The sequence below is a fragment of the Ranitomeya imitator genome, chromosome 5, assembly GCF_032444005.1.
Source record: "Ranitomeya imitator isolate aRanImi1 chromosome 5, aRanImi1.pri, whole genome shotgun sequence".
In the NCBI taxonomy this organism is placed as follows: Eukaryota; Metazoa; Chordata; class Amphibia; order Anura; family Dendrobatidae; genus Ranitomeya; species Ranitomeya imitator.
Window position 1 is genome coordinate 189,825,396 of NC_091286.1, and position 25,596 is coordinate 189,850,991.

At 41.9% G+C, this 25,596-nt stretch overlaps 1 protein-coding gene across 1 annotated transcript in view; it reads right to left on the reverse strand.

Moving 5' to 3' along the window:
• CAPN9 (calpain 9) overlaps positions 1–25,596 on the reverse strand; it is a 333,928-nt gene that overhangs the window by 188,540 nt on the left and 119,792 nt on the right. Inside the window, exons 4-9 of the mRNA XM_069769442.1 lie at positions 19,440–19,573; positions 17,987–18,155; positions 16,248–16,331; positions 8,008–8,093; positions 6,268–6,345; positions 117–277 (exon numbers count right to left, since the gene is read on the reverse strand). Of these exons, the coding sequence (XP_069625543.1) occupies positions 117–277; positions 6,268–6,345; positions 8,008–8,093; positions 16,248–16,331; positions 17,987–18,155; positions 19,440–19,573 (712 nt within the window). The remainder of the gene's footprint in view (positions 1–116; positions 278–6,267; positions 6,346–8,007; positions 8,094–16,247; positions 16,332–17,986; positions 18,156–19,439; positions 19,574–25,596) is intronic.

Genomic DNA, 25,596 nt, shown 5'->3' on the forward strand with positions numbered 1-25,596 from the left:
CATGTGTGGTATGTGAATTCTGAGGCCAGTAAATAGTTGCAGTAGCCACGTACACGGGTTATTACTCAACAAACTAATTATATGCGTTTTTTAGAATGACTTAACTTGTGAAATACCTAGAAAGTTTCGGCATCCGCCAGCAGTAGATCCCCGAACCCAGCTTCCTTGGTGAACTGTCACTTCCCACTTATGTTCTGTGTCATCATCTAGAGCATCAGGTGTAAGGTTACAAATTTCAACTTTATCAAAGTATCTCTTGAAGTCCTCAAATTTCATCCTATATACAAGTAAAAAATGTTAGGAAATCAAAGTATTTAGCAAATTGAAGTATACATTAAACAAGCACAGTGGTCAGGATGGGGGATATTATTAAAGATAGGGGCCTTGATGGGAACATTATTAAGGGATGGAGAGCATGGAGGTCATGATAGGGGTCATTACTACAGGATGGGGCACATTATTAAAGAAAGGGGCCATGATGGGGGGACAATATTACATAATGGGGTTAAGAAGGGGAGTCATTATTAAAGTATGGGGGTCCATTACTACAAGATGGGTGCCAGAATTACTGTTTGGTGTCCAGAAAGAGAAACATACATTATTAGTTTTTATTATTTAAGTACAATATTTGTGGTACGTCCCGATGAAGGGGTCACCTGAACCCTGAAACGCGTAGAATAAACCACATTGAAAACCTCTACAATATTTGAAATTCTTCTTGCGGCAGCGCGGGGATGATCCTTTTTTCTCCTATCTAAGTGTGTGCTTCAATCAGGTCCTGCACTGACCTGTGGATCTGCAGCAGCCGCCATTAATATATGTCCTTCCTTCAATCTCACCAGATGAGTAGTTCTCTTGGTGGGCAACTTTGTGTAACGTTTGATAAGACCCTATTTGCGCTTTTGTGTCTCCCTCTTTTCACTGATTATTAGTTTTTGGCAGAAATTAAGAGACATAATTATTGCATAGTGCAAACTGAGCGACATTGTTACTGTTTAGGGCCATTTGGGTACAATGTTCCTGTATAGAGCCAATTGGACATTATTACTTTGAGGAGGTCAGAATAGTGGACACTATTTTTACACAATGGTGGACATTAATAATATATCCCTTTGTGACCCATATATTATTAATTATTAATTTATTGAGCCCAATATGTGATATTCCAACTATATTGGGCATAAAAGGTGGGCGCTACTATTGGAATGCTGTAGAAATAGTGTATGTTAATACTGTAACTGTAACTTAACTGTATAAAGTGCACAAAAAAGAAATTGAGTATTGTATGGAGGCTATAAAAGGGGACATATGCATTTATATTGTATGGGAGCCACAAAGGGACACGTTTCTACTGTCAGGGGGCCACAAGGATGACATCACTAGCATGGGGACTTAAAGGGATGTATTGCTAATATGCAGGGCACCGGAGCAGTGCTATTGCACTTTTCTTTTTCATCTTGCACAATATAGCAGTGTGGGAAAAAGCGTGGAGGGTGCTGTAGAAGTGATCAGTCATATACAGTGCCTTGCGAAAGTATTCGGCCCCCTGGAACTTTACAACCTTTTCCCATATATCATGCTTCAAACATAAAGATACCAAATGTAAATTTTTGGTGAAAAATCAACAACAAGTGGAACACAATTGTGAAGTTGAACAAAATTTATTGGTTATTTTAAATTTTTGTGGAAATTCAAAAACTGAAAAGTGGGGCGTGCAATATTATTCGGCCCCTTTACTTTCAGTGCAGCAAACTCACTCCAGAAGTTCATTGTGGATCTCTGAATGATCCAATGTTGTCCTAAATGCCTAATGATGATAAATATAATCCACCTGTGTGTAATCAAGTCTCCGTATAAATGCACCTGCTCTGTGATAGTCTCAGGGTTCTGTTTGAAGCACAGAGAGCATCATGAACACCAAGGAACACATCAGGCAGGTCTGTGATACAAATTTTGATGCAAAATGATTTCCAAAACTTTAAACATCCCAAGGAGCACTGTGCAAGCAATCATTTTGAAATGGAAGGAGTATCATACTACTGCAAATCTACCAAGACCTGGCCGTCCCTCTAAACTCATCTCAAACAAGGAGAAGACTGATCAGAGATGCAGCCAAGAGGCCCATGATCACTTTGGATGAACTGCAGAGATTTACAGCTGAGGTGGGACAGTCTGTCCATAGGACAACAATTAGTTGAACACTGAACAAATCTGGCCCTTATGGAAGAATGGCAAGAAGAAAGCCATTTCTCAAAGATATCCATAAAGAGTGTTGTTTAAAGTTTGCAACAAGCCACCTGGGAGACACACCAAACATGTGGAAGAAGGTGCTCTGGTCAGACGAAACCAAAATCAAACTTTTTAGCAACAATGCCAAGCGATATGTTTGGCGTAAAGGCAACACAGCTCATCACCCTGAACACACCATCCCCAATGTCAAACATGGAGGTGGCAGCATCATGGTTTGGGCCTGCTTTTCTTCAGCAGGCACAGGGAAGATGGTTAAAATTGATGGGAAGATGGATGGAGCCAAGTACAGGACCATTCTTGAAGAAAACCTGTTGGAATCTGCAAAAGACCTGAGACTGGGACGGAGATTTGTCTTCCAACAAGACAATGATCCCAAACCTAAAGCAAAATCTACAATGGAATGGTTCACAAATAAACGTATCCAGGTGTTAGAATGGCCAAGTCAAACTCCAGACCTCAATCCAAACGAGAATCTGCTGTTCACAAACAATCTCCATCAAACCTCACTGAGCTCGAGCTGTTTCCCAAGGAAGAATGGGCAAGAATTTCAGTCTCTCGATGTACAAAACTGATAGAGACATACCCCAAGCATTTGCAGCTGTAATCGCAGCAAAAGGTGGTGCAACAAAGTATTAAGTTAAAGGGGCCGAATAATATTGCACGCCCCACTTTTCAGTTTTTGAATTTCCCCAAAAATGTAAAAAAGCCAATAAATTTAGTTCAACTTCACAATTGAATTCCACTTGTTGTTGATTCTTCACCAAAAATTTACATTTGGTATCATTATGTTTGAAGCATGATATGTGGGAAAAGGTTGAAAAGTTCCAGGGGAAGAATTCATGGCAGTCTGCACAAGATGAAGAAGAAAAGCAAAAATGAATGACTTCATTTTGATGTATCAATGGATTTACCAGCACTATGTACATTTATACGATCTACATACAGTAGCTCCAGTGGTTAATTTCACTTGTGGTAATATTAGTTAGTACTGTGGATTTGATAATGTTCAGTATAATAGTATTCAATTACTATGTGGTAATATGTGCTCCGGTAATTGTGTGGAGATATTTATCACTATTATGTGATATTATTGGTATATTGGTCTTGGTATAGTGGATTTTTTTCAGTAACAGGTGGTACCATGGGCCAAAGGACTTTAGTTACACCACTGTATTTATCAATAACCATTTGTCATTGATAAATAGAATTGATTTATTTTTATTTCAGACACCTTTATGATAAGATCACATATGGCGTTTAAGCAGCGTTTTTTGCGTGTGTTTTTTGAGGGTGGAAAAGAAAAGTGTGTTTAATATTATCAGTGTACTTTTCCCTTACTGACTTTGATCACTGCAGGGTTTTTAAAAATCTGCATTATGTCCATTTTTTTTCCAATGCTATATACACTCTGAAAGTAATAAGAAACTGCAAAAACAATGTAAAAATGTGACTTTTTTGTGCATAAAACTAACATGTTTAATTTGCCAGAAAAATCTAGAAAAAAAAGCAAAAAAAAAAAAATGCAACAAAAGCACGGCAAATAGCTGCGTTTTGTATGCATATTTTTTTTTACTGCCAATAGTGAAGGTATTGGCTTCAGTCAAAAACACTGCCAAAATGTGTGAACACACCCTTAGACTGGGTTCACACAGTGAAGCATAATTGTCAACACTGTCACACACTGTCTGATTTCTAGACAGGCAGTCTTAAAATACTCGGGTATGTTCACACGTTCAGGATTTCCATCCTTTTTTTTTCAGGACAGTTTTTTTTAAAAACTGCAGCTCTTGGCAGAAAACGCAGGTCCTTTTTTTGGTCCTTTTTTTGTCCTTTTTTGATGCGTTTTTTGATGCGTTTTTTTATGCGTTTTTTTATCCTTTTTTTATGCAGTTTTCTATGCAGAGACTGTGTGTTTCCTAGGAAGCTTTTTAGGGCTAAAATGGCTGAAAATACCCTAACCCTACCCCTAATCCTAACCCTACCCCTAACCCTACCCCTAACCCTACCCCTAACCCTACCCCTAACCCTAACCCTAACCCTACCCCTAACCCTACCCCTAACCCTATTCTAACCTTAGTAAAAAAAAAAAAAAAAAAATTCTTAATTTTTTTATTGTCCCTACCAATGGGGGTGACAAAGTGGGGGGGGTGTCATTTACTATTTTTTTATTTTGATCACTGAGATAGGTTATATCTCAGTGATCAAAATGCACTTTGGAGCGAATCTGCCGGCCGGCAGATTCGGCGGGCGCACTGCGCATGCGCCCGCCATTTTGCAAGATGGCGGCGCCCAGGGAGAAGACGGCCGGACGGACACCGGGACGCCGGGTAAGTATAAGGGGGGGAGATTAGGGCACGGGGGGGGCATCGGAGCACTGGGGGGGGGGCATCGGAGCACGGGGGGGGCATCGGAGCACGGGGGGGCGGGATCGGAGCACGGGGGGGCAGCCACACTCCGCCCACGCACTTCCGCCCGCTCCCCCGCACTTCCTGCTGCAGCGGTTCTGCACATCAAATCGCAGTAAAACCCGCAGATATATTTTTGATCTGCGGGTTTTACTGCGATTTTGACCTCACAATGGAGGTCTATGGGTGCAGAACCGCTGCGGTTCAGGAAAAAGAAGTGACATGCTCCTTCTTTTTTGCCGCAGCTATTCTGCGCGGCTTTTTAAACGAAATTACGGACCATGTGCACAGCAGTGACTGTTTTCCATAGGGTTACATTGTTATGTACCCTGCATGGAAAACTGCTGCGGAACCGCAGCGGCAATACCGCTGCGGTTCCGCAGTAAAAAACGCACTGTGTGAACATGGCCTAAAGCATCACTATGACTCATGTTGTTTGAGAATTTTGGTGCATGTTTAGACTGTATAATCTATGATTATACTATGTATTAGTTGGCTTATTGGGGGGCACAATGTCATATTGTAGTACCTGAAGACCCACCTCTTCCGACAAGCCTACAACCTGCAGTAACCACCGATCGACCAAGCCACTGCATGACCAGCTCTACCCTCACCTACGGTATCCTCACCCAACCCTTGTAGATTGTGATCCCTCATTGGCAGGGTCCTCTCTCCTCCTGTACCAGTCGTGTCTTGTATTGTTTAAGATTGCTTTACTCTTTTTTTTTTAATATGTATACCCCTTTTACACATGTAAAGTGCCATGGAACAAATGGCGCGATAATAATAAATAATAATAATAACTTTAGAGCTTAAAGAAGTTGTCCACTACTTGGATAACCCCTTCTCATACCCAACACTTGGCCTCGATAAGATAAAAAAAAGCATATACTCTTCTCCCCTGTCAATGCCATTCCAGCAGTGTTGGAAAGTGCACTCCCGGAGCTCTCGTGCAGTTGTGATGACAGATGAGTCTGGCACCCAATTCAGCATTGGCATCACTGGCTTCTCCTTCCAACAAATCACACATCCAGAGGAAATCAGGGCTGCGGTTGCGGCTCACTTCCTCTGGATGTTCGATTTGTCCAAAGGTGGTGCCAGTGATGCCAGCGCTGATTGGGTGCTAGGCTAATGTGTGATTACAACTGACACGGGTGAAACAGCGCCGGCACGGGAGATAAGTATAAGCTTTTTCATCTTATCGGCACCAAACATTTAGATCAAGAAGGAGTTGTCCTCTTTAATTTTATCAGGCATGTGGAACTTTAGCTCTTGTTTTTATTTTTATTTTTATTCAGATTTTACAGCACTTAAACATAATAAAAATACATTATTTTTATGACAATACATCATAGCATCTCCATAACTCCATAATGATACCTAATTTTTCAAATTCAGCTATCCGCCACTTGAACAGCTATTAATATTGACTTGCAGTTTAGTTAGTTTTGTACTGTATTTTAAACTCAGTCTGAGATCAAGAAACAGGCTGATATTTTACATTTTGCTTTAGATATGAATAGAGACAAAAATATCCTATTACTCAAAATCTATGAGTTGCAGATAAAGAAGAATCCAGTGAAGATGGGGTCAATGAATAAAATTGATGTACCAGAATTCACCGTCATCCAAAGATGTTTGACAAAGGCGTTTTCTTTCTGCTGGGTCAACAGAGTTCCATTCAGAAGAGCTGTAAGAAAGTGATGAAAGGTAAAATTTCCAATATTCTGTCCTCAGTTATTTAAGAAACAGCTGTAACATCAAAGATCAAAGTGAAAAGTAGGTAAATGCTAGTATTTCCTTCTAGCCTTCAACCCATCAATCACTGGTGAGAGAGGTAGGAGATTGCTCTCCTCATGGCATGGAACTCATAATGGAGACCGATGTATATCTTGATAAACGGCACAATATTTTTGGACCAAACAGTAGAGCAGACTTGTTCCCATACTATTCCTACATAGAGCAGCATTGTATGGTGATTTTTCTCAAATCATCCATGACATATAGCGCACATTTACAGTGCAAGTATTATGTAGTTCCACAGGAAGAGTAACATCCAGGAATGAAGATTGTGCTCTTTTGTCCCTCATATGCCACAGTCAATAGCAAAATCAGTGTCTAAGCAGTTAAACAGAAGGATAGGAGAAAGAGGTTTTTCCGTACATTAAAAGTACTTTAATAAACTATGAAAAGCGCCACTCATACAAAAAAAAGTCATAATAGTAAGTTGGGGATAAAACTGAAGTGGTGGATAGTGGAATACATCGAGGGTATGCAATTATCGCTGGGGATCACAGTCTTTCCTGTGGTAGTTCAGCTCACTCAGCAGTACATAGAGCTAGAAAAGAGGAACACTGTCTTTTTAAATCTTCTGTTGGTTTATTATACAGACGGCATAAACCAACATGAAGAGAAAAATAAACTCAGCCTTTTGGGCAAAACAGGAATACAAAAAAACAAAATGCTGTAACAGTCCATACACTTGCGGGGAGCTGCCCTCTCAGGAGCAATGCAGGTTCAGTCTTTCCTCCTCAGGACACAAACCACTGGAGATCCTCTTTCCAGTTCAACTGAACAACTACTGCCCCTAAAAGCCAGCTACTTAAGCCACAGACCACACTCTGGGGTGGAGATAAGGTGGACATCCTCCCACCAACTCTATGAATGTCCACATAAAACTGAGCCTATTATGCAAATTAGCTGTTAACCCCTCACCACACTTAGTGCTGGAGGAAAATCTCTGAGTTTTATATACGCCATTAAGCGCAGTGAAACATATCTCCCCTCCAGCACTTTACTAGTGACTTTGTCGCATTCCTTACACATAAAGTCCCACAGCCAGTTGCTCTGGAGAATAACTGCAGCACTGATCCATTTAATTTACGTTAATAGGACGGCATATTTTGCCTATATAGGCAAGTAACCAGGAAAATTGTTGTGAAGGTAAAAAAGTGTAGGGGCTATAGCTTTCAAATCAGCAAGTTAGTCTCAGAATTAGTGTGGGCACACTCTCATTACTAATAAAATAAGATATATACCAGGGATATGCAAGATGGGAATTCCTTTTTAGTGGGTTAATGCTCTATCTCTGCTTCTTTAACTATGCCCAAGATTATTGGGTACAGCCAGATTGTGCAACTGGAATGTGTTGGCAGAACGCCACTCACCTGCTGTAGACCAATGACTGCACAATACAAAATAGTGTAGCAATTGAACATTATACAGTCTAACCACACTCTTAGAATGTGAGCAGCAAATTGATGGGAAGCGAATGTAGTTAATTTTCATTGACACGAGAATAGAATAATAAAGTGCTAAACTAAAAACAACCAGTGAGAAAGTTCCTACTCACTTGTCACTCCATGGTCCATTCCATTCAACTTGCCCCCAAGGGTTCCTCACTCTAATCAGCTGTATCATTTGTCCTCTATAATTCACCTACAGTATATGAGTAATAAATTAATGCACTGAAAAGAAAAACATCAACTACTTGATTACATAAAACGGAAAAAGGCAGATTTTTTTTTTAATGATGACAGCTATATAACTACATGTAAGTAAAGGATAATTAGGGTTCTTAGTTTTATTTATTTTTAAATATTATAGCAAAACAAAAGTTGTTGGATAAATGAAGTCAAAGTAAAACCATGGACTGAAGATGATTTAGAGAAGCTGTCCGGATTGGTGGGTGTCTGACACCCAGAAACCCCACCGATCAGCTATTAAAAATTACAGCAGCAGCTAGACATGAATGTGGCACTCCAGGAGTTCGGGTAACAAAGTGGTACTGCCTTCCTCTCGGGGAGGGTAATGCCATGCCTGGAAACTAGGAGGATCCCTTTGTCAGGTAATCTGTACATGCAAAACCTTCTGACTCCAGGCCAGAAGGGGGAGCTCTAAACACGGTTTTAGGGGAGCTTCCCTAGATAGATATACATTCTGGTCTGGAGGAGGAGTTAGGTAGTCTGTAGCAGACAAGGAACAGTGAAGGAGCACAGGAGAAGTCAGGAGCTGGAGGAGAGCTGTGACTGGGCTTCCTCCAAGCTGAAGCTCATAAACCTGGCACCAGGAGCCCAAGGCTGTGTTGAATTACATGTCCCACAGCAGAACCGGAGGGCACAAAATTGAAAGTGACTTGCCCACATTACACCCTGAGGTACAGCAACATCCAGAGCCCTGAGTCACCGTGGATAGAGACCCCAATGAAATGGCTCACGTTGCCTACCATGCAGGAATTGTCGCAGGACAAAGAGAAAGAGAGGACCTTGAAGGAAGCCATAGGCAGCATTATTCAGCGCATAGTGGAAGGTTCCCAATCTGACCTGGCACAGGGAATTCTACTCATTTTCAGGCTGCCTGGACTCCACCGTCACCTGTTGCTAGTACTCTGGACTGTGGCTGTTTTTCATCAGTAAATCAGGTAAAAAGACTGTAATCCTGTGTCCTCCGTTTATTTTCCGGCACCACACCATCCTTGCCAACCACACTGGGAGTCCTGGGGATCTAGCTTCACCTGTAGGAAGCCATACCATCCCTGCTGCCATAACATCACCCCAGAGGACCCCTTTAAGCAGTGTCAGTCTCCCCTGACCGAGTACCACAGGTGGCGTCAGGAACTTTTATTATTTCATAAACCCCTTTAAAGACCGTCCCTTTTACTTGGGTGCCCAGGGCCACGGACCGGGTCACCGCCGCCATGACACATCCCTTTAAGTACTGGACCCGGTACCGAGTACCCCATGGCCCTGGCGGACGTTCCATAAAGACACTGAAGGAAGCTGCAATGCACTGCTCCATTCAATGTACAGTTAAATGAAAAAGTTTGGGCACCCATATTAATCTTAACCCCTTTCTGCCATTAGACGTACTATTGCGTCCATGTGGGGTGGGCTTTACTTCCCAAGGACGCAATAGTACGTCATATGCGATCGGCAGCGCTCACGGGGGGAGCGCCGCCGATCGCGGCCGGGTGTCAGCTGTTTATCGCAGCTGACATCCGGCACTATGTGCCAGGAGCGGTCACGGACCGCCCCCGGCACATTAACCCCCGGCACACCGCGATCAAAGATGATCGCGATGTGCCGGCGGTACAGGGAAGCACCGCGCAGGGAGGGGGCTCCCTGCGGGCTTCCCTGAGCCCCCCGCAGCAACGCGATGTGATCGCGTTGCTGCGAGGGTCTCACCTCCCTCCCTGCTCCCTCCAGCCCCGGATCCAAGATGGCCGCGGATCCGGGTCCTGCAGGGAGGGAGGTGGCTTCACAGAGCCTGCTCAGAGCAGGCACTGTGAAGCAGCCTGCACTCCTATCAGATCAGTGATCTGACAGAGTGCTGTGCAAACTGTCAGATCACTGATCTGTGATGTCCCCCCCTGGGACAAAGTAAAAAAGTAAATAAAAAAAATTTCAAATGTGTAAAAAAAAATAAAAAAAAATATTCCAAAATAATGAAAAAAAAAAAAAAATTATTCCCATAAATACATTTCTTTATCTAAATAAAAAAAACAAAACAATAAAAGTACACATATTTAGTATCGCCGCGTCCGTAACGGCCCGACCTATAAAACTGGCCCACTAGTTAACCCCTTCAGTAAACACCGTAAGAAAAAAAAAAAAAAAAACGAGGCAAACAACAACGCTTTATTATCATACCGCCGAACAAAAAGTGGAATAACACGCGATCAAAAAGACAGATATAACTAACCATGGTACTGCTGAAAACGTCATCTTGTCCCGCAAAAAACGAGCCGCCATACAGCATCATCAGCAAAAAAATAAAAAAGTTATAGTCCTGAGAATAAAGCGATGCAAAAATAATTATTTTTTCTATAAAATAGTTTTTATCGTATAAAAGCGCCAAAACATAAAAAAATGATATAAATGAGGTGTCGCTGTAATCGTACTGACCCGAAGAATAAAACTGCTTCATCAATTTTACCAAACGCGGAACGGTATAAACGCCTCCCCCAAAAGAAATTCATGAATAGCTGGTTTTTGGTCATTCTGCCTCACAAAAATCGGAATAAAAAGCGATTAAAAAATGTCACGTGCCCGAAAATGTTACCAATAAAAACATCAACTCGTCCCGCAAAAACCAAGACCTCACATGACTCTGTGGACCAGAATATAGAAAAATTATAGCTCTCAAAATGTGGTAACGCAAAAAATATTTTTTGCAATAAAAAGCGTCTTTCAGTGTGTGACGGCTGCCAATCATAAAAATCCGCTAAAAAACCCGCTATAAAAGTAAATCAAACCCCCCTTCATCACTCCCTTAGTTAGGGAAAAATTAAAAAAATGTATTTATTTCCATTTTCCCATTAGGGCTAGGGTTAGAGTTAGGGCTAGGGTTAGGGCTAGGGTTAGGGCTAGGGTTAGGGCTAGGGCTAGGGCTAGGGCTAGGGTTAGGGCTAGGGTTAGGGCTAGGGTTAGGGTTAGGGCTAGGGTTAGGGCTAGGGTTAGGGTTAGGGCTAGGGTTAGGGCTAGGGCTACAGTTTGGGTTGGGGCTAAAGTTACAGTTAGGGTTTAGATTACATTTACGGTTGGGAATAGGGTTGGGATTAGGGTTAGGGGTGTGTCAGGGTTAGAGGTGTGGTTAGGGTTACTGTTGGGATTAGGGTTAGGGATGTGTTTGGATTAGGGTTTCAGTTATAATTGGGGGGTTTCCACTGTTTAGGCACATCAGGGGCTCTCCAAACGCGACATGGCGTCCGATCTCAATTCCAGCCAATTCTGCGTTGAAAAAGTAAAACAGTGCTTCTTCCCTTCCGAGCTCTCCCGTGTGCCCAAACAGGGGTTTACCCCAACATATGGGGTATCAGCGTACTCAGGACAAATAGGACAACAACTTTTGGGGTCCAATTTCTCCTGCTACCCTTGGGAAAATACAAAACTCGGGGCTAAAACATATTTTTTGTGGGAAAAAAAAAGATTTTTTATTTTCACGGCTCTGCGTTATAAACTGTAGTGAAACACTTGGGGGTTCAAAGTTCTCACAACACATCTAGATTAGTTCCCTGGGGGGTCTAGTTTCCAATATGGGGTCACTTGTGGGGGGTTTCTACTGTTTAGGTACATTAGGGGTTCTGCAAACGCAATGTGACGTCTGCAGACCATTCCATCTAAGTCTGCATTCCAAATGGCGCTCCTTCCCTTCCGAGCTCTGCCATGCGCTCAAACGTTGGTTTCCCCCAACATACGGGGTATCAGCGTACTCAGGACAAATTGGACAACAACTTTTGGGGTCGAATTTCTCCTCTTACCCTCGGGAAAATACAAAACTGGGGGCTAAAAAATAATTTTGGGGGGAAAGATTTTTTTTTTTAATTTTCACGGCTCTGCGTTACAAACTGTAGTGAAACACTTGGGGGTTCAAAGCTATCACAACACATCTAGATGAGTTCCTTAGGGGGTCTAGTTTCCAAAATGGTGTCACTTGTGGGAGGTTTCTACTGTTTAGGTACATTAGGGGCTCTGCAAATGCAATGTGACACCTGCAGACCATTCCATCTAAGTCCTCATTCCAAATGGAGCTCCTTCCCTTCCGAGCCCTCCCATGCGCCCAAACAGTGGTTCCCCCCCACATATGGGGTATCAGCGCACTCAGGACAAATTGGACAACAACTTTTGGGGTCGAATTTCTCCTCTTACCCTCGGGAAAATACAAAACTGGGGGCTAAAAAATAATTTTGGGGGGAAAAAATTTTTGTTTTATTTTTACGGCTCTCCATTATAAACTTCTGTGAAGCCCTTGGTGGGTCAAAGCGCTCAGCACACATCTAGATAAGTTCCTAAGGGGGTCTACTTTCCAAAATGGTGTCACTTGTGGGGGGTTTCTACTGTTTAGGTACATTAGGGGCTCTGCAAACGCAATGTGACACCTGCAGACCATTCCATCTAAGTCTGCATTCAAATGGCACTCCTTCCCTTCTGAGCCCTCCCATGTGCCCAAACAGTGGTTCCCCCCACATATGGTGTATCATCGCACTCAGGACAAATTGGGCAACAAATTTTGAGGTCCAATTTCTCCTGTTACCCTCAGGAAAATACAAAACTGGGGGCTAAAAAAATAATTTTTGTGGGAAAAAAATTTTGTTTTATTTTTACGGCTCTGCATTATAAACTTCTGTGAAGCACTTGGTGGGTCAAAGTGCTCACCACACCTCTAGATAAGTTCCTTAGGGGGTCTACTTTCCAAAATGGTGTCATTTGTGGGGGGTTTCAATGTTTAGGCACATCAGTGGCTCTTCAAACGCAACATGGCGTCCCATCTCAATTCCTGTCAATTTTGCTTTGAAAAGTCAAATGGCGCTCCTTCCCTTCCGAGCTCTCCCATCCACCCAAACAGTGGTTTACCCCCACATATGGGGTATCCGCGTACTCAGGACAAATTGTACAACAACTTTTGGGGTCCAATTTCTTCTCTTACCCTTGGGAAAATAAAAAATTGGGGGCAAAAAGATAATTTTTGTGAAAAAATATGATTTTTTATTTTTACGGTTCTACATTATAAACTTCTGTGAAGCACTTGGTGGGTCAAAGTGCTCACCACACCTCTAGATAAGTTCCTTAGGGGGTCTACTTTCCAAAATGGTGTCACTTGTGGGGGGTTTCAATGTTTAGGCACATCAGTGGCTCTTCAAACGCAACATGACGTCCCATCTCAATTCCTGTCAATTTTGCATTGAAAAGTCAAACGGCGCTCCTTCCCTTCCGAGCTCTCCCATCCGCCCAAACAGTGGTTTACCCCCACATATGGGCTATCAGCGTACTCAGGACAAATTGTACAACAACTTTTGGGGTCCAATTTCTTCTCTTACCCTTGGGAAAATAAAAAATTGGGGGCAAAAAGATAATTTTTGTGAAAAAATATGATTTTTTATTTTTACGGTTCTACATTATAAACTTCTGTGAAGCACTTGTTGGGTCAAAGTGCTCACCACACCTCTAGATAAGTTCCTTAGGGGGTCTACTTTCCAAAATGGTGTCACTTGTGGGGGGTTTCAATGTTTAGCCACATCAGGGGCTCTCCAAACGAAACATGGCGTCCCATCTCAATTCCAGTCAATTTTGCATTGAAAAGTCAAATGGCACTCCTTCGCTTCCGAGCTCTGCCATGCGCCCAAACAGTGGTTTACCCCCACATGTGGGGTATTGGCATACTCAGGACAAATTGTACAACAATGTTTGGGGTCCATTTTCTCCTGTTACCCTTGGTAAAATAAAACAAATTGGAGCTGAATTACATTTTTTGTGAAAAAAAGTTAAATGTTCATTTTTATTTAAACATTCAAAAAATTCCTGTGAAGCACCAGAAGGGTTAATAAACTTCTTGAATATGGTTTTGAGCACCTTGAGGGGTGTAGTTTTTAGAATGGTGTCACACTTGGGTATTTTCTATCATATAGACCCCTCAAAATGACTTCAAATGAGATGTGGTCCCTAAAATAAAATGGTGTTGTAGAAATGAGAAATTGCTGGTCAACTTTTAACCCTTATAACTCCCTAACAAAAAAAAATTTTGGTTCCAAAATTGTGCTGATGTAAAGTAGACATGTGGGAAATGTTACTTATTAAGTATTTTGTGTGACATATCTCTGTGATTTAATTGCATAAAAATTCAAAGTTGGAAAATTGCGAAATTTTCATAATTTTCGCCAAATTTCCGTTTTTTTCACAAATAAACGCAGGTTATATCAAATAATTTTTACCATTGTCATGAAGTACAATATGTCACGAGAAAACAATGTCAGAATCACCAGGATCCATTGAAGCGTTCCAGAGTTATAACCTCATAAAGGGACAGTGGTCAGAATTGTAAAAATTGGCCCGGTCATTAACGTGCAAACCACCCTTGGGGGTAAAGGGGTTAAGCTTAATGTTTTATAAAAATTGTTTTTTTTGTAACAGCTATTTCAGTTTCATATATCTAATAACTATTGGACACAGTAATGTTTCTGCCTTGAAATGAGGTTTATTGTACTAACAGAAAAACTAATTTTTATAAAACATTAAGCTTAAGATTAATAGGGGTGCCCAAACTTTTTCATATAACTGTATAATGTCTGCTGCTGGGTACTACTGAACAGTTTCACACTAGTGATAAGCAAGTGTGATGAGCAGGGCTGGACTGGCCATCTGGCAATTCTGGCAAATGCCAGAAGGGCCTGTCTGGTTGTGGGCCGCCTTGTCTGCAACGTTGTTAACAAAATCGGTGTTCTCAAGACATCCATATTATTAAAAGCTGTGACAGAGCACAAGTCGTTGACTCAGTTACTTACCCCACCAGGCCACTGATATCATTAAAAATATTGGTCTTGTAGTAAATCTTGGGTAATATTAGTAATGTATTCCATCTGGTGCTTGGAGATGGGGACAGCATGGGCCTATGTGATTTCAAATGCCAGGGCTGAATTTCAGCCCCAGTCCGTACCTGGTGATGAGCGTGCTCGAGTAATATCTTGGAGTCCTCGTGGCTGCATGATACGTGGTTGTTAGACAGCCGCAACACCTATGGGAATTGCCTAACAAACAGGCAATTCCTCCGTGTGTTGCAGCTGTCTAACAGCTATATCATGCAGTCACGAGGACTCCAACATATTACTCGAGCACACCTGAGATACTTTGATACCACCCAAGCATGCTCGGATTACAAGATATCCAAGCACGCTCGCTCATCATTACCCACTGAACGGAGCTGCAAAATGCAGCTCTGTTCAATATATACACATCCGTCCAGCATCAGAGCTTATCCATGGGGCTGCCAGGTATCAGATTCCCACAATCTGAAATCAAGGACCTATCCTGAGGACTATACTACTCCTGTAATGGCTTAAAAAATGAATACAAAGCAAATGGCCGGAAGCACTTGATCTATGGTCCAGATTTTGGTAGACTCTCAGGGCCCAATACAGCAAAGTGATTCTGCCAGAATAAAAACATGTTATATAGCAAAATTTAGGGCTTTTTTTGTATTTTCACGCCTGCTTCAAGCAGCTCTTGAGCGGGGGTTGTATAGGGCATGGCTACTCCCGCCTGTCAAATCTTTTGTAAGTGGTGGCACGCCACTAATAAGATGCATTGAATTCACTAAGTGGTGAGCGCCTCTTAATGAATTTGGTGAATCTTATTCCTACACACGCATCAATAAAAGTGGTTGAAGTCCAAGCCAAAATTAAAATAATTACTTCGATCTACCATAGCTTCTGAATAAATTGTAACATTAAAACAATCACAAAAGAAAACCGTTATTTTACATTACTAGAGTGAAGAACAGACACACAAGGTCTGATATGATCAATCCAGGCAGATCTACCTCCATGGCTGCGCCTCACAGTATGAGAAGTACTCTTCTATATCAGAGTGGTTTTTTATATCTACTAATATTTCATTCAGCACAAGAAATAATTATAAAGTGATCTTCATCCTTAACAATACAAAATTATTCAGAGCAATATAAAACAGATGAAGAGCCAACACTTAGAATATCACTCTACCTAAGAGCTGTAGCCAGTGAATGTGTGTACAGCTATAAGGATAAAACAATTTACTATAACATAAGCTACGATATTAGCAAATAAGATGGAAAGCAGCCTACCGTATCCATTCCAGTTATGGAGTAGGCATGACCTTTCACAAGTCCCTGAGGAGTTTTAGCTTCTGTTTCAGCAGAACTTGCAATCTGTAAGACATTTTCAACATTACACCACTACATAACAAGAACAGGTAAGCATGCATTGTGCTAGAGAGCTTGGGAGAAACACAGGAGACCTTGTTACATTAAACGGGTTGTCTGTGATGTAGACATAAAAGTAGGCTAAGAGCTGGAAAAAAAATTAAATATCTTCCACTTGCCTACTCAACCCCCCTGCCCAGGTGATTTTTCCTGGTGTGGAAGTGATAATAGCATGCATACCATTCCCCCTACTTGCAGACAATACTTGGCTTCAGGAGATTTGTACATGCGGCACATGGGCACTAAGGCCAGTGATTGTTAGCAGTATTCGAGGGAAATAATGGCTATGACGGTGGGACTGTCACGGACTTCTGGAGCAAATGGCCCTGGAGCGGCGGAGGATTGAGTTAGGCAATGGTTATGATATTACTTTATATATTTCTCTGTAAAGATGACCTGCCAACTCTTCTAATTTTCATGCTTTAGTAAATTGATATAACATATATGGGGCATGTATTCTTAATACATAGTTTTGTTTCTTTGTTTTTCTCCTAGAAATGTATGAAATAAATGGGCAATTTGGGCATTTTGTGTAAAATAGGTATGTCCCTGCTGGACTGATTGGACAATTGTAGTGCAGCGGGGTTGGTGCAGTTCGACCACAGAAAGTTCAATATAAATGGAGTCTTTATTTTCAGAACTCACACTTATGTCCTCCAGATCGCAGCCAGATTTCCATAAACACAGTCGAATTGTCTTTGACACCTCTGTGCCTTTTGGTTGCGTCAGCTGCCTGGAAGTCCCTGGCTCTTTGTTAGCTCTACACAGTCCTGGGGTTGCACAGAGACACCTGCTCTGCAACTTGGAAACTTCAATACTGACGCATCCAAACCAAAACTGGCAGATTTAAATAGAATCATGGCCATAGAGCCACTTCCAAAACCCAGAGTGGAGAGAGGGATTTGCCCTACTACCAAACCTGCAAAACCCTCTAAATATAAAAGCCCTTAACGGCTTTTCCTAAGAATCTGACTGGGTCACTACTTGGACCCAATCCACACTTTTATTTTGCCTTGTGACATGCGTCCTGCTGTGAACATAAGGCACTCCAGTGGGTTTAATAGGACTCCGTCCGCATCCTTTAATAGGACTCCGACCCTCACATATGAACCCCCTCACTGCCTCACAACAATGTATAGAAAAAAATCTCATCATTTAGTTGCCATTGATGTTTCCAGGAGGAATAACCAAGGACTCATACAATGATCAGTTCTAGAATGGTTTTTATGTTTTCATGTTGAAATATCCACTTACTGTTAGGAGAGCTGACGGGTCTATAACTGGAGGTGAGCAAATAGATTGCAGGACCTTGGTTCAGAATTGGCTCATTGAATTGATTCACTCACCTCGTGGTGACAGTAGTTTATGGCCTGTGGATGGGAGCCCTGCGAACCGCCTCCTAGTTGTTGGAAATCTGGCACCTCTTTTGAATGGTAGTCCTTCTGGAATGTCATGCATGCCTCAATCAGAAGAGGTGCCAGGGATTCAGGCATATAGGATGCGGTTTGCAGAGCTCACGTTCAGCAGCCAGGTTTCTACTAACCGATTAGCTCATTTTTTAAATTTTTGGATAAAAATGATTTGATGAAAAATCTACTTACATCAATGGAGCAACCTAACATTGATCCTCTTTTCAGAGCTTTATCCATTATTTCAAAAAAGTTTTTGGGTGCATTTTTGTTTTCATAAGCTTCAGAAACTCCCCCAGTGAAATCTTCCATGGCTTCTATGGTACTGCCACCTTTTAGTGCTTCATAACTACCATTGAGCCTGGAACAAAACATACATTACACGCAGTGGGCAATCACGCTTGTGTCAGTTGTTAGATTTTAAAGTAGAAACAAATGAGAAGTGGATGATGGTTTTAGGGATATTTTAGATTCTAAATCCTGCTGAGAAAATAAATATCATGATGCCAGTTTTCTAGCATATATAATTTTTGCAAACAATTTCTGTTTGTGGCAATGTATTAGAGTCTGTTCATATTATGTTCAACAATATGTTAAAGGGGTATTCTAAAGTTTTCTCTAGAGCAAGAGCAGATCACAGCTCTGCAGTCTCTTACTTCCTGGATGCTCAAGTGGCAGGTGCTCTTTCTTGAGTGAAGGTTCTGGTGAGCGTGGGGCCGCCGATTACAGTCATGAATATGCGGCTCCACCTCCCATGGGGGTGGAGCCGCATATTCATTTCTGTAAATGAGCGGTCCCACGTGACCGCTCATACAGTAGAAGGTGCGGCCAGGACAGGAAGCAGCGCCAGCGAGGGAGCCGGGTGAGTATTTTAATAACAGTGGGCGGGCACACAGAGGGTGGGAGGGGGGTGGGGTCATGGATCTTTATGTTAAACACGAGAAACAAAAAAAAAAGGAATATTCATATCTTCTCTACAGCAAACACTGCTGCAGAGAAGATATGAATGGCGGCTTCAGCACCATGTGGGAGGGACAGCGCTTTCTGTAGCACTGTCTCCTGCATGGCACATGGACTGCACACGGACAACGTCCGTGTGCGGTACGTGTTTTACACGGACCCATTGACTTTAATGGGTCCGTGTAATCTGTGCGCTCCCACTAACACTGACACGGTCATCAAAAAATCAATGACATCTGCACAGATGCATTGATTTCAATGTGTCTACATGTGTCAGTGGCTCCGGTACGTGAGGAAACTGTCACCTCACGTACCGGAGCCACTGACGTGTGAACCGGCCTAAGAGTAAAACTTCGCAACAGGAGAATAAAAGATAGGAAAAACAAGTCAGTTACAAACTTGCTTAATTTCATGCTGTCTAACAAACAAAATAAATTTAATACCATGAGAATACCCCTTCAAAGATGTGCTATCAAATTTCACTCCAGAAAAGTGCAGCTGAATATAAAATTAAAAATTCAAGTGTATGCTAAAAGACAGATTTTCTTAGGTACCATTAGAGATTGCAGACCTATAGGTAATTTAACAGACGCAATGTAAACCGAAACTTCCAGGTTTTAGGTCATTAAAAATGTACATTTTTATTGTTGAACTTCATAGGATTTTCTGCAAGATTTGAACTCACTTTGCATAAGCTTTTTCCAGTAGTGCACTCCAAAACTCATTGAGATCAGCGGAGTGAAGAAATACCAGACGATTTTTAAAGGTAGGTAGTCGATCATCAATAACAACATCAATCCACTCATTGTGTTGCCAAAACTATAAGAAAAGACGCAAATGTAATTATGATAATATGTAAATGCCACCGATCTTTGAACTATAAATATAGAGATAGGAAAAGAAGGCAAATGATAGCATTGAAAAACATGACAAATGCCTATCCTCTCACTGACCATGCATTTTAACAAATTTTGTGCAACCTGCAATTGATCGTTACTTAACACATAGAAAACTATGGCCCCGATTCAACAAAACTTTTATACCAAAAAAGTGGCGACAAAAGCTTAAAAAAGTTGCAATTTTTTTAGCCAAAATTTTTAAACTTTTTTGTTTTTACTCCAGTATTTTTCCATCTCAGCCAAAAAACTCTTTATTTTTAAACAAAGAAAACGCTTGTTTAGAATTGTATGTTTTTTATTTTTATATTTAGAAAAACTTTTATTTTACTTTACACTGTATTTTCTAGTCCACACAAGGAACTTAATCCTTCAGTCACTTGATCGGTTGTACCATACTTGGCAATACTTCAGTATTGCAGTCAATATATAGTGAAAACTATGGTCCCTTATGAAACCCTGCTGTGCTTCACAGGAAGACCAAGATGGCAGCTTATTAAACAGGCCTCTGGCTGCAATGGAAATCTTTAAACACCATTACAGTTCCAGTATATGAGATTTATAGAAATGTCATGCCCATTGTAGTTTATTTTTTTCACACAGCAACATATCAATTTTTGTGGCCTTAAATATTCATTTTATTTGTAGATTTTCCCAAGAGACTTGAATGAGATGAAGAAGATCTGCAGATAAAGAAGCATGTGCATTTGAAAATGTTTTCCACAGTGGAAATGCACTAAAGTTATTTACAGATTAAATTCATTTTTACCCTAAAAGTTTTAACAAAGCCAAGTAAGATCAAGTTTCCAAAAAACAGTTATATTCAATATATGACATACCAGAAGGAGACGAAAAAACGCATGTATAAAGTGCACTAAAACTTGCAAACATAAAAAAACACCAGTAAGCTAAGTTAGCTAATTGGATCAGAAATTATGTAGAAAATCTGCAGCATCTAAAGGTCAGAAATGCAAGAAATGCTCATTGTGAAAACGTAGCCGAACACAGAGCTGTTTGCAGTGTGCTCTGGTCTTCGGCCTGCCCAGTACACTCACACTCACTATGTAATGTTATATCATGGAGCTGGGGGGCTTACACAGAACAGACAGGGCACTTCTGGGTCCTAAGCAGAAAAATAAACATAAGGAGAGTCTCAGAATGGATTCATAGACTGGCACCTTTGGTGCTTGGTAGCTAAAAACACACAAAATGCATTTTGATTCTAGACTTCTTTCTGTGTTTTTATTCGCCAATGAGGTTCCACAAAATGTTGTATGTTAAACTGTAAATTAATATAATTTGATGTTTCTGGAAAAAAATGCATGGAATAAATGCCACTAAAAACTTGTCATTTAAAAAAACCAAAACCTCCATGTGTGAAACCATCCATTTTGCAGAAAAAGATGAATGCAGAGCAAGTAGTGAATGAGCCTTAACATATCAAGAGATAAACCAAAATGATTCTTCCTTTTAAGAATATTTAGCCAAATCTCATCTAAAATTTCTCAGTATTTGAGAAGAGATTAGAAGCGCAAGAGAAAAAGGATTGTATATGATTTATCACATTTTTTCTTTATAATACACTAACTGATGAGCCCGGCGTTACCCAGACATATTAATGAATTTTGATTAGCTATAGCACCTCACTTCTCTCATTTTCCCCCTCACATTTCTTATTTCCCCCCTCACATCTCACATTTTCTCCTTCACTCCTCTCATTTTCCCCCTAACACCTGTCATTTTGACCTCACACCTTCCCTCAGTATATACCTGTATGTCATCTCCCCTGTATATAGTATATACCTGTATGTCATCTCCTCCTGTATATAGCATATACCTATGTGTCATCTCCTCCTGTATACAGTATATACCTGTATGTCATCTCCACATATATACCTGTATGTCATCTCCTCCTGTATATACCTGTGTCATCTCTGCTCCTGTATATAGTATATACCTGTATGTCATCTCCCCTGTATATCGTATATACCTGTGTGTCATCTCCTCCTGTATATTTATTATTATCATTATACATTTTTATAGCACCATTTATTCCATGGTGCTTTACATGTAAATACGGGGCAACTATAGACAAATACATTAAGCATGAGCAAAAAACAAGGCACACAGGTACATAAGGAGGAAGGACCCTGCCCGCGAAGGGCTCACAATCTGCAGGGGATGGGCGAGGATACAGGTGGAGAGGGTAGAGCTGGTTGTGTGGCAGTTCAGTAGGTTGAGGATCACTGCAGGCTGTAGGCTTGTCGGAAGAGGTGAGTCTTCAGGTTCTTTTTGAAGGTTTCTATGGTAGGTGAGAGCCTGATATGTTGGGGTAGAGAGTTCCAGAGTATGGGGGAAGCACGGGAGAAGTCTTGGATGTGGTTGTGGGAAGAAGAGATGAGAGGGGAGTAGAGAAGGAGGTCTTGAGAGGATCGGAGGTTGCGTGTAGGTAGGTACCGGTAGACCATGTCACAGATGTATGGTGGAGATAGGTTGTAGATGGCTTTGTATGTCATTGTGAGGGTTTTGAACTGGAGTCTCTAGGCGATAGGAAGCCAGTGAAGGGCGAACTGGAGTCTCTGGGCGATAGGAAGCCAGTGAAGGCCTTGGCATAGGGAAGAGGCTGGGGAAGAGTGGGGAGACAGATAGATTAGTCAGGCAGCAGAGTGTAGGATGGATTGGAGTGGTGCCAGAGTGCTAGAGGGAAAATCAGAGAGTAGGAGGTTGCAGTAGTCAAGGCGGGAGATAAGGGCATGCATTAGTGTTTTTGTGGTGTCGCGGTCAAGGAATGTGCAGATCAGGGAAATGTTTTTGAGTTTGAGATGGCAGGAGGAGGCAAGGGCTTGGATATGTGGCTTGAAAGAGATCACCTTGAGGCACCGGGCGTATGGGACTGGGGAAAGTGAGCAGCCATTGACATTGATAGATAGGTCTGGTGGAAGGGTAGAGTGAGATGGAGGAAAGATGATGAATTCTGTTTTGTCCATGTCCAGTTTTAGAAAGCGAGCAGAAAAGAAGGCTGAAATAGCAGACAGACAGTGCAGGACTTTAGTAAGTAAGGAGGTTAGGTCAGGTCAGGATAGGTAGATCTGCGTGTCATCGGCGTAGAGATGGTACTGCATACCGTGAGATTCTATGAGCTGTCCAAGGCGGAAGGTGTAGATGGAGAAGAATAGGGGTCCTAGAACAGAGCCTTGAGGAACACCAACTGACAAGGGGCGAAGTGAGGAGGTGGTGTGGGGGTGTCTTCACACTAGACCTTGCTCCTTGATCTGGCAGGCTTCTCAGCTAATATTTGTACATTTTGACACAGCTGGGTCCATTTTTATGCAGGTCCTTTTTGACTTTAATATGGCTATTGCCTCATTTCATACATCTGCACGCTACATGCTTACTGGGCATCATTAATGACATAATTGGGGACACCCATACTTTGTCATATTTAGGTCACGGTTCAGCGTTATTGATTGCTCTATGTATGGTGTTGTTTTCATATGTGATTATTGTACCATATGTTAAATTCCAATATTGCCTTGTGTTACGATTTAATGGCTATAGCACTAGTAGCGTGTGTATTATTTATTACTTGATATGGGCTTTTTGGTAAGGGTGTTGTGTTTTGTTATATGTTTTTAATTGATTTTATATTATGTATATGTCCTTGCTGCTGTATAAAATGTATACAATTTTTTGGGTATCATGTAGCAGGTGTGCACTTTTATACGCATTAGCTTTCTTTTTCTTGTTGATATTGGCTTTTTCCATGCTTAGTGGAGCACCCTGTCTTATAATATATTTCATACTATTATTATAGTGGTGCACCCGCAACCACTTTTGATGTGTAGGGGAGGGAGACACAATGTTCGGTGTGTCAGATATGACGATATCCAGGATAGGGCCAAGTCTGTGATGCCAAGAGATGAGAGGATCTGTAGCAGAAGGGAGTGATCCACCGTGTCGAAGGCAGAAGACAGGTCCAGGAGAAGAAGGACAGAGTAGTGTCACTTGCTCCTGGCAGTTAGTAGGTCATTGGTGACTTTAGTTAGGGCAGTTTCAGTTGAGTGATGGGGTTGGAAGCCAGATTGTAACCGATCAAAGAGGGAGCAGGAGGAGAGGTGGAAGGACAGTTCAAGATGGACGTGTTGCTCCAGTAATTTGGAGGCATAAGGGAGAAGAGATATCGGGTGATAGCTAGAAACAGAGGATGGGTCGAGGGAGGGCTTTTTGAGGATGGGTGTGATCTTGGCATGCTTGAAGGATGAGGGGAAGACATTTGTTCTGAGTGAGAGGTTGAAGAGGTGCGATAGAGTTGGGATGAAGACCGTGGAAAGGTTAGGGATGAGGTGGGATGGGAGCGGGTCAAGCGTGCAGGTGGTGAGGTGTGATCTTGACAGGAGGGTGGAGAGCTGATCTTCTGTCAAGGTGGAGAAGCTGGTTTGCAGAAGCAGGGTTGAGCAGCTAAGAGGGGCATTGGGTGCTGTGGGCCAAAGCTTTCTCTGATATAGTGTATACCTGTGTGACATCTCCTCCTGTATATACACTGCTCAAAAAATAAAGGGAACACTCAAGTAACACATCCTAGATCTGAATGAATTAAATATTCTCATTGAATACTTTGTTCTGTACAAAGTTGAATGTGTTGACAACAAAATCACACAAAAATCATCAATGGAAATCAAATTTACTCTAGAAGTGCTCCTCCTATTCCTCCTTGCACAAAGGCTGAGGTAGCGGTCCTGCTGCTGGGTTGTTGCCCTCCTACGGCCCCTTCACGTCTCCTGGTGTAGTGGCCTGTCTCATGGTAGCGCCTCCAGCCTCTGGACACTACGCCGACAGACACAGCCAACATTCTTGCCACAGCTTGCATCAATGTGCCATCCTGGATGAGCTGCACTACCTGAGCCACTTGTGTGGGTTGTAGAGTCTTTCTCATGCTACCATGAGTGTGAAAGCACAAACAACATTCAAAAGTGACCAAAACTTCAGCCAGAAAGCATTGGTACTGAGATGTGGTCCCCACCTGCAGAACCACTCCTTTATTGAGTGTGTCTTGATAATTGCCAAAAATTTCCATCTGTTGTCAATTCCATTTGCACAATAGCATGTGAAATTGATTGTCAAACAGTGTTGCTTCTTAAGGCCTCTTTCACACTTGCGTCGGTACGGGTCCGCCGTAATGATTCGGGCTGAAGTACCGACGGACATTGTGAAAGTTTTGCACGACGTGGGCAGCAGATGCAGTTTTTCGACGCATCCGCTGCCCATTCTGCAGTACGGGGAGGAGGGGGCGGAGTTTCGGCCGCGCATGCGCGGTCAAAAATGGCGGACGCGACGCACAAAAAAAGTTACATTGAACTTTTTTTGTGACGACGGTCCGCCAAAACACAACGGATCCCTCGCACGACGGACGTGACGTGTGGCCATCCATCGCGATCCATAGCTAATACAAGTCTATGGGCAAAAAATGCATCCTGCAAGCACATTTGCAGGATCCGATTTTTGCCCAAAACGACGGATTGCGACGGATGGCAAAAGATGGAAGTGTGAAAGAGGCCTTAGTGGACAGTTTGATTTCACAGAAGTTTGATTTACTTGAAGTTATATGTTGTTGTTTAATTGTTCCCTTTATTTTTTTTAGCTGTGTAGTATATACCTGTATTTCATCTCTCCTGTATATAGTATATACCTGTGTGTCATCTCCCCTGTATATAGTATATATCTGTGTGTCATCTCCCCTGTATACAGTATATACCTGTGTGTCATCTCCCCTGTATACAGTATATACCTGTATGTCATCTCCCCTGTATATTTAATGTACCTGTATGTCATCTCCTTCTGTATATAGCATATACCTGTATGTCATGTCCTCCTGTATATAGTATATAACTGTGTGTCATCTCCCCTGTATGTAATATGTACCTGTATGTCATCTTCTCCTGTATATAA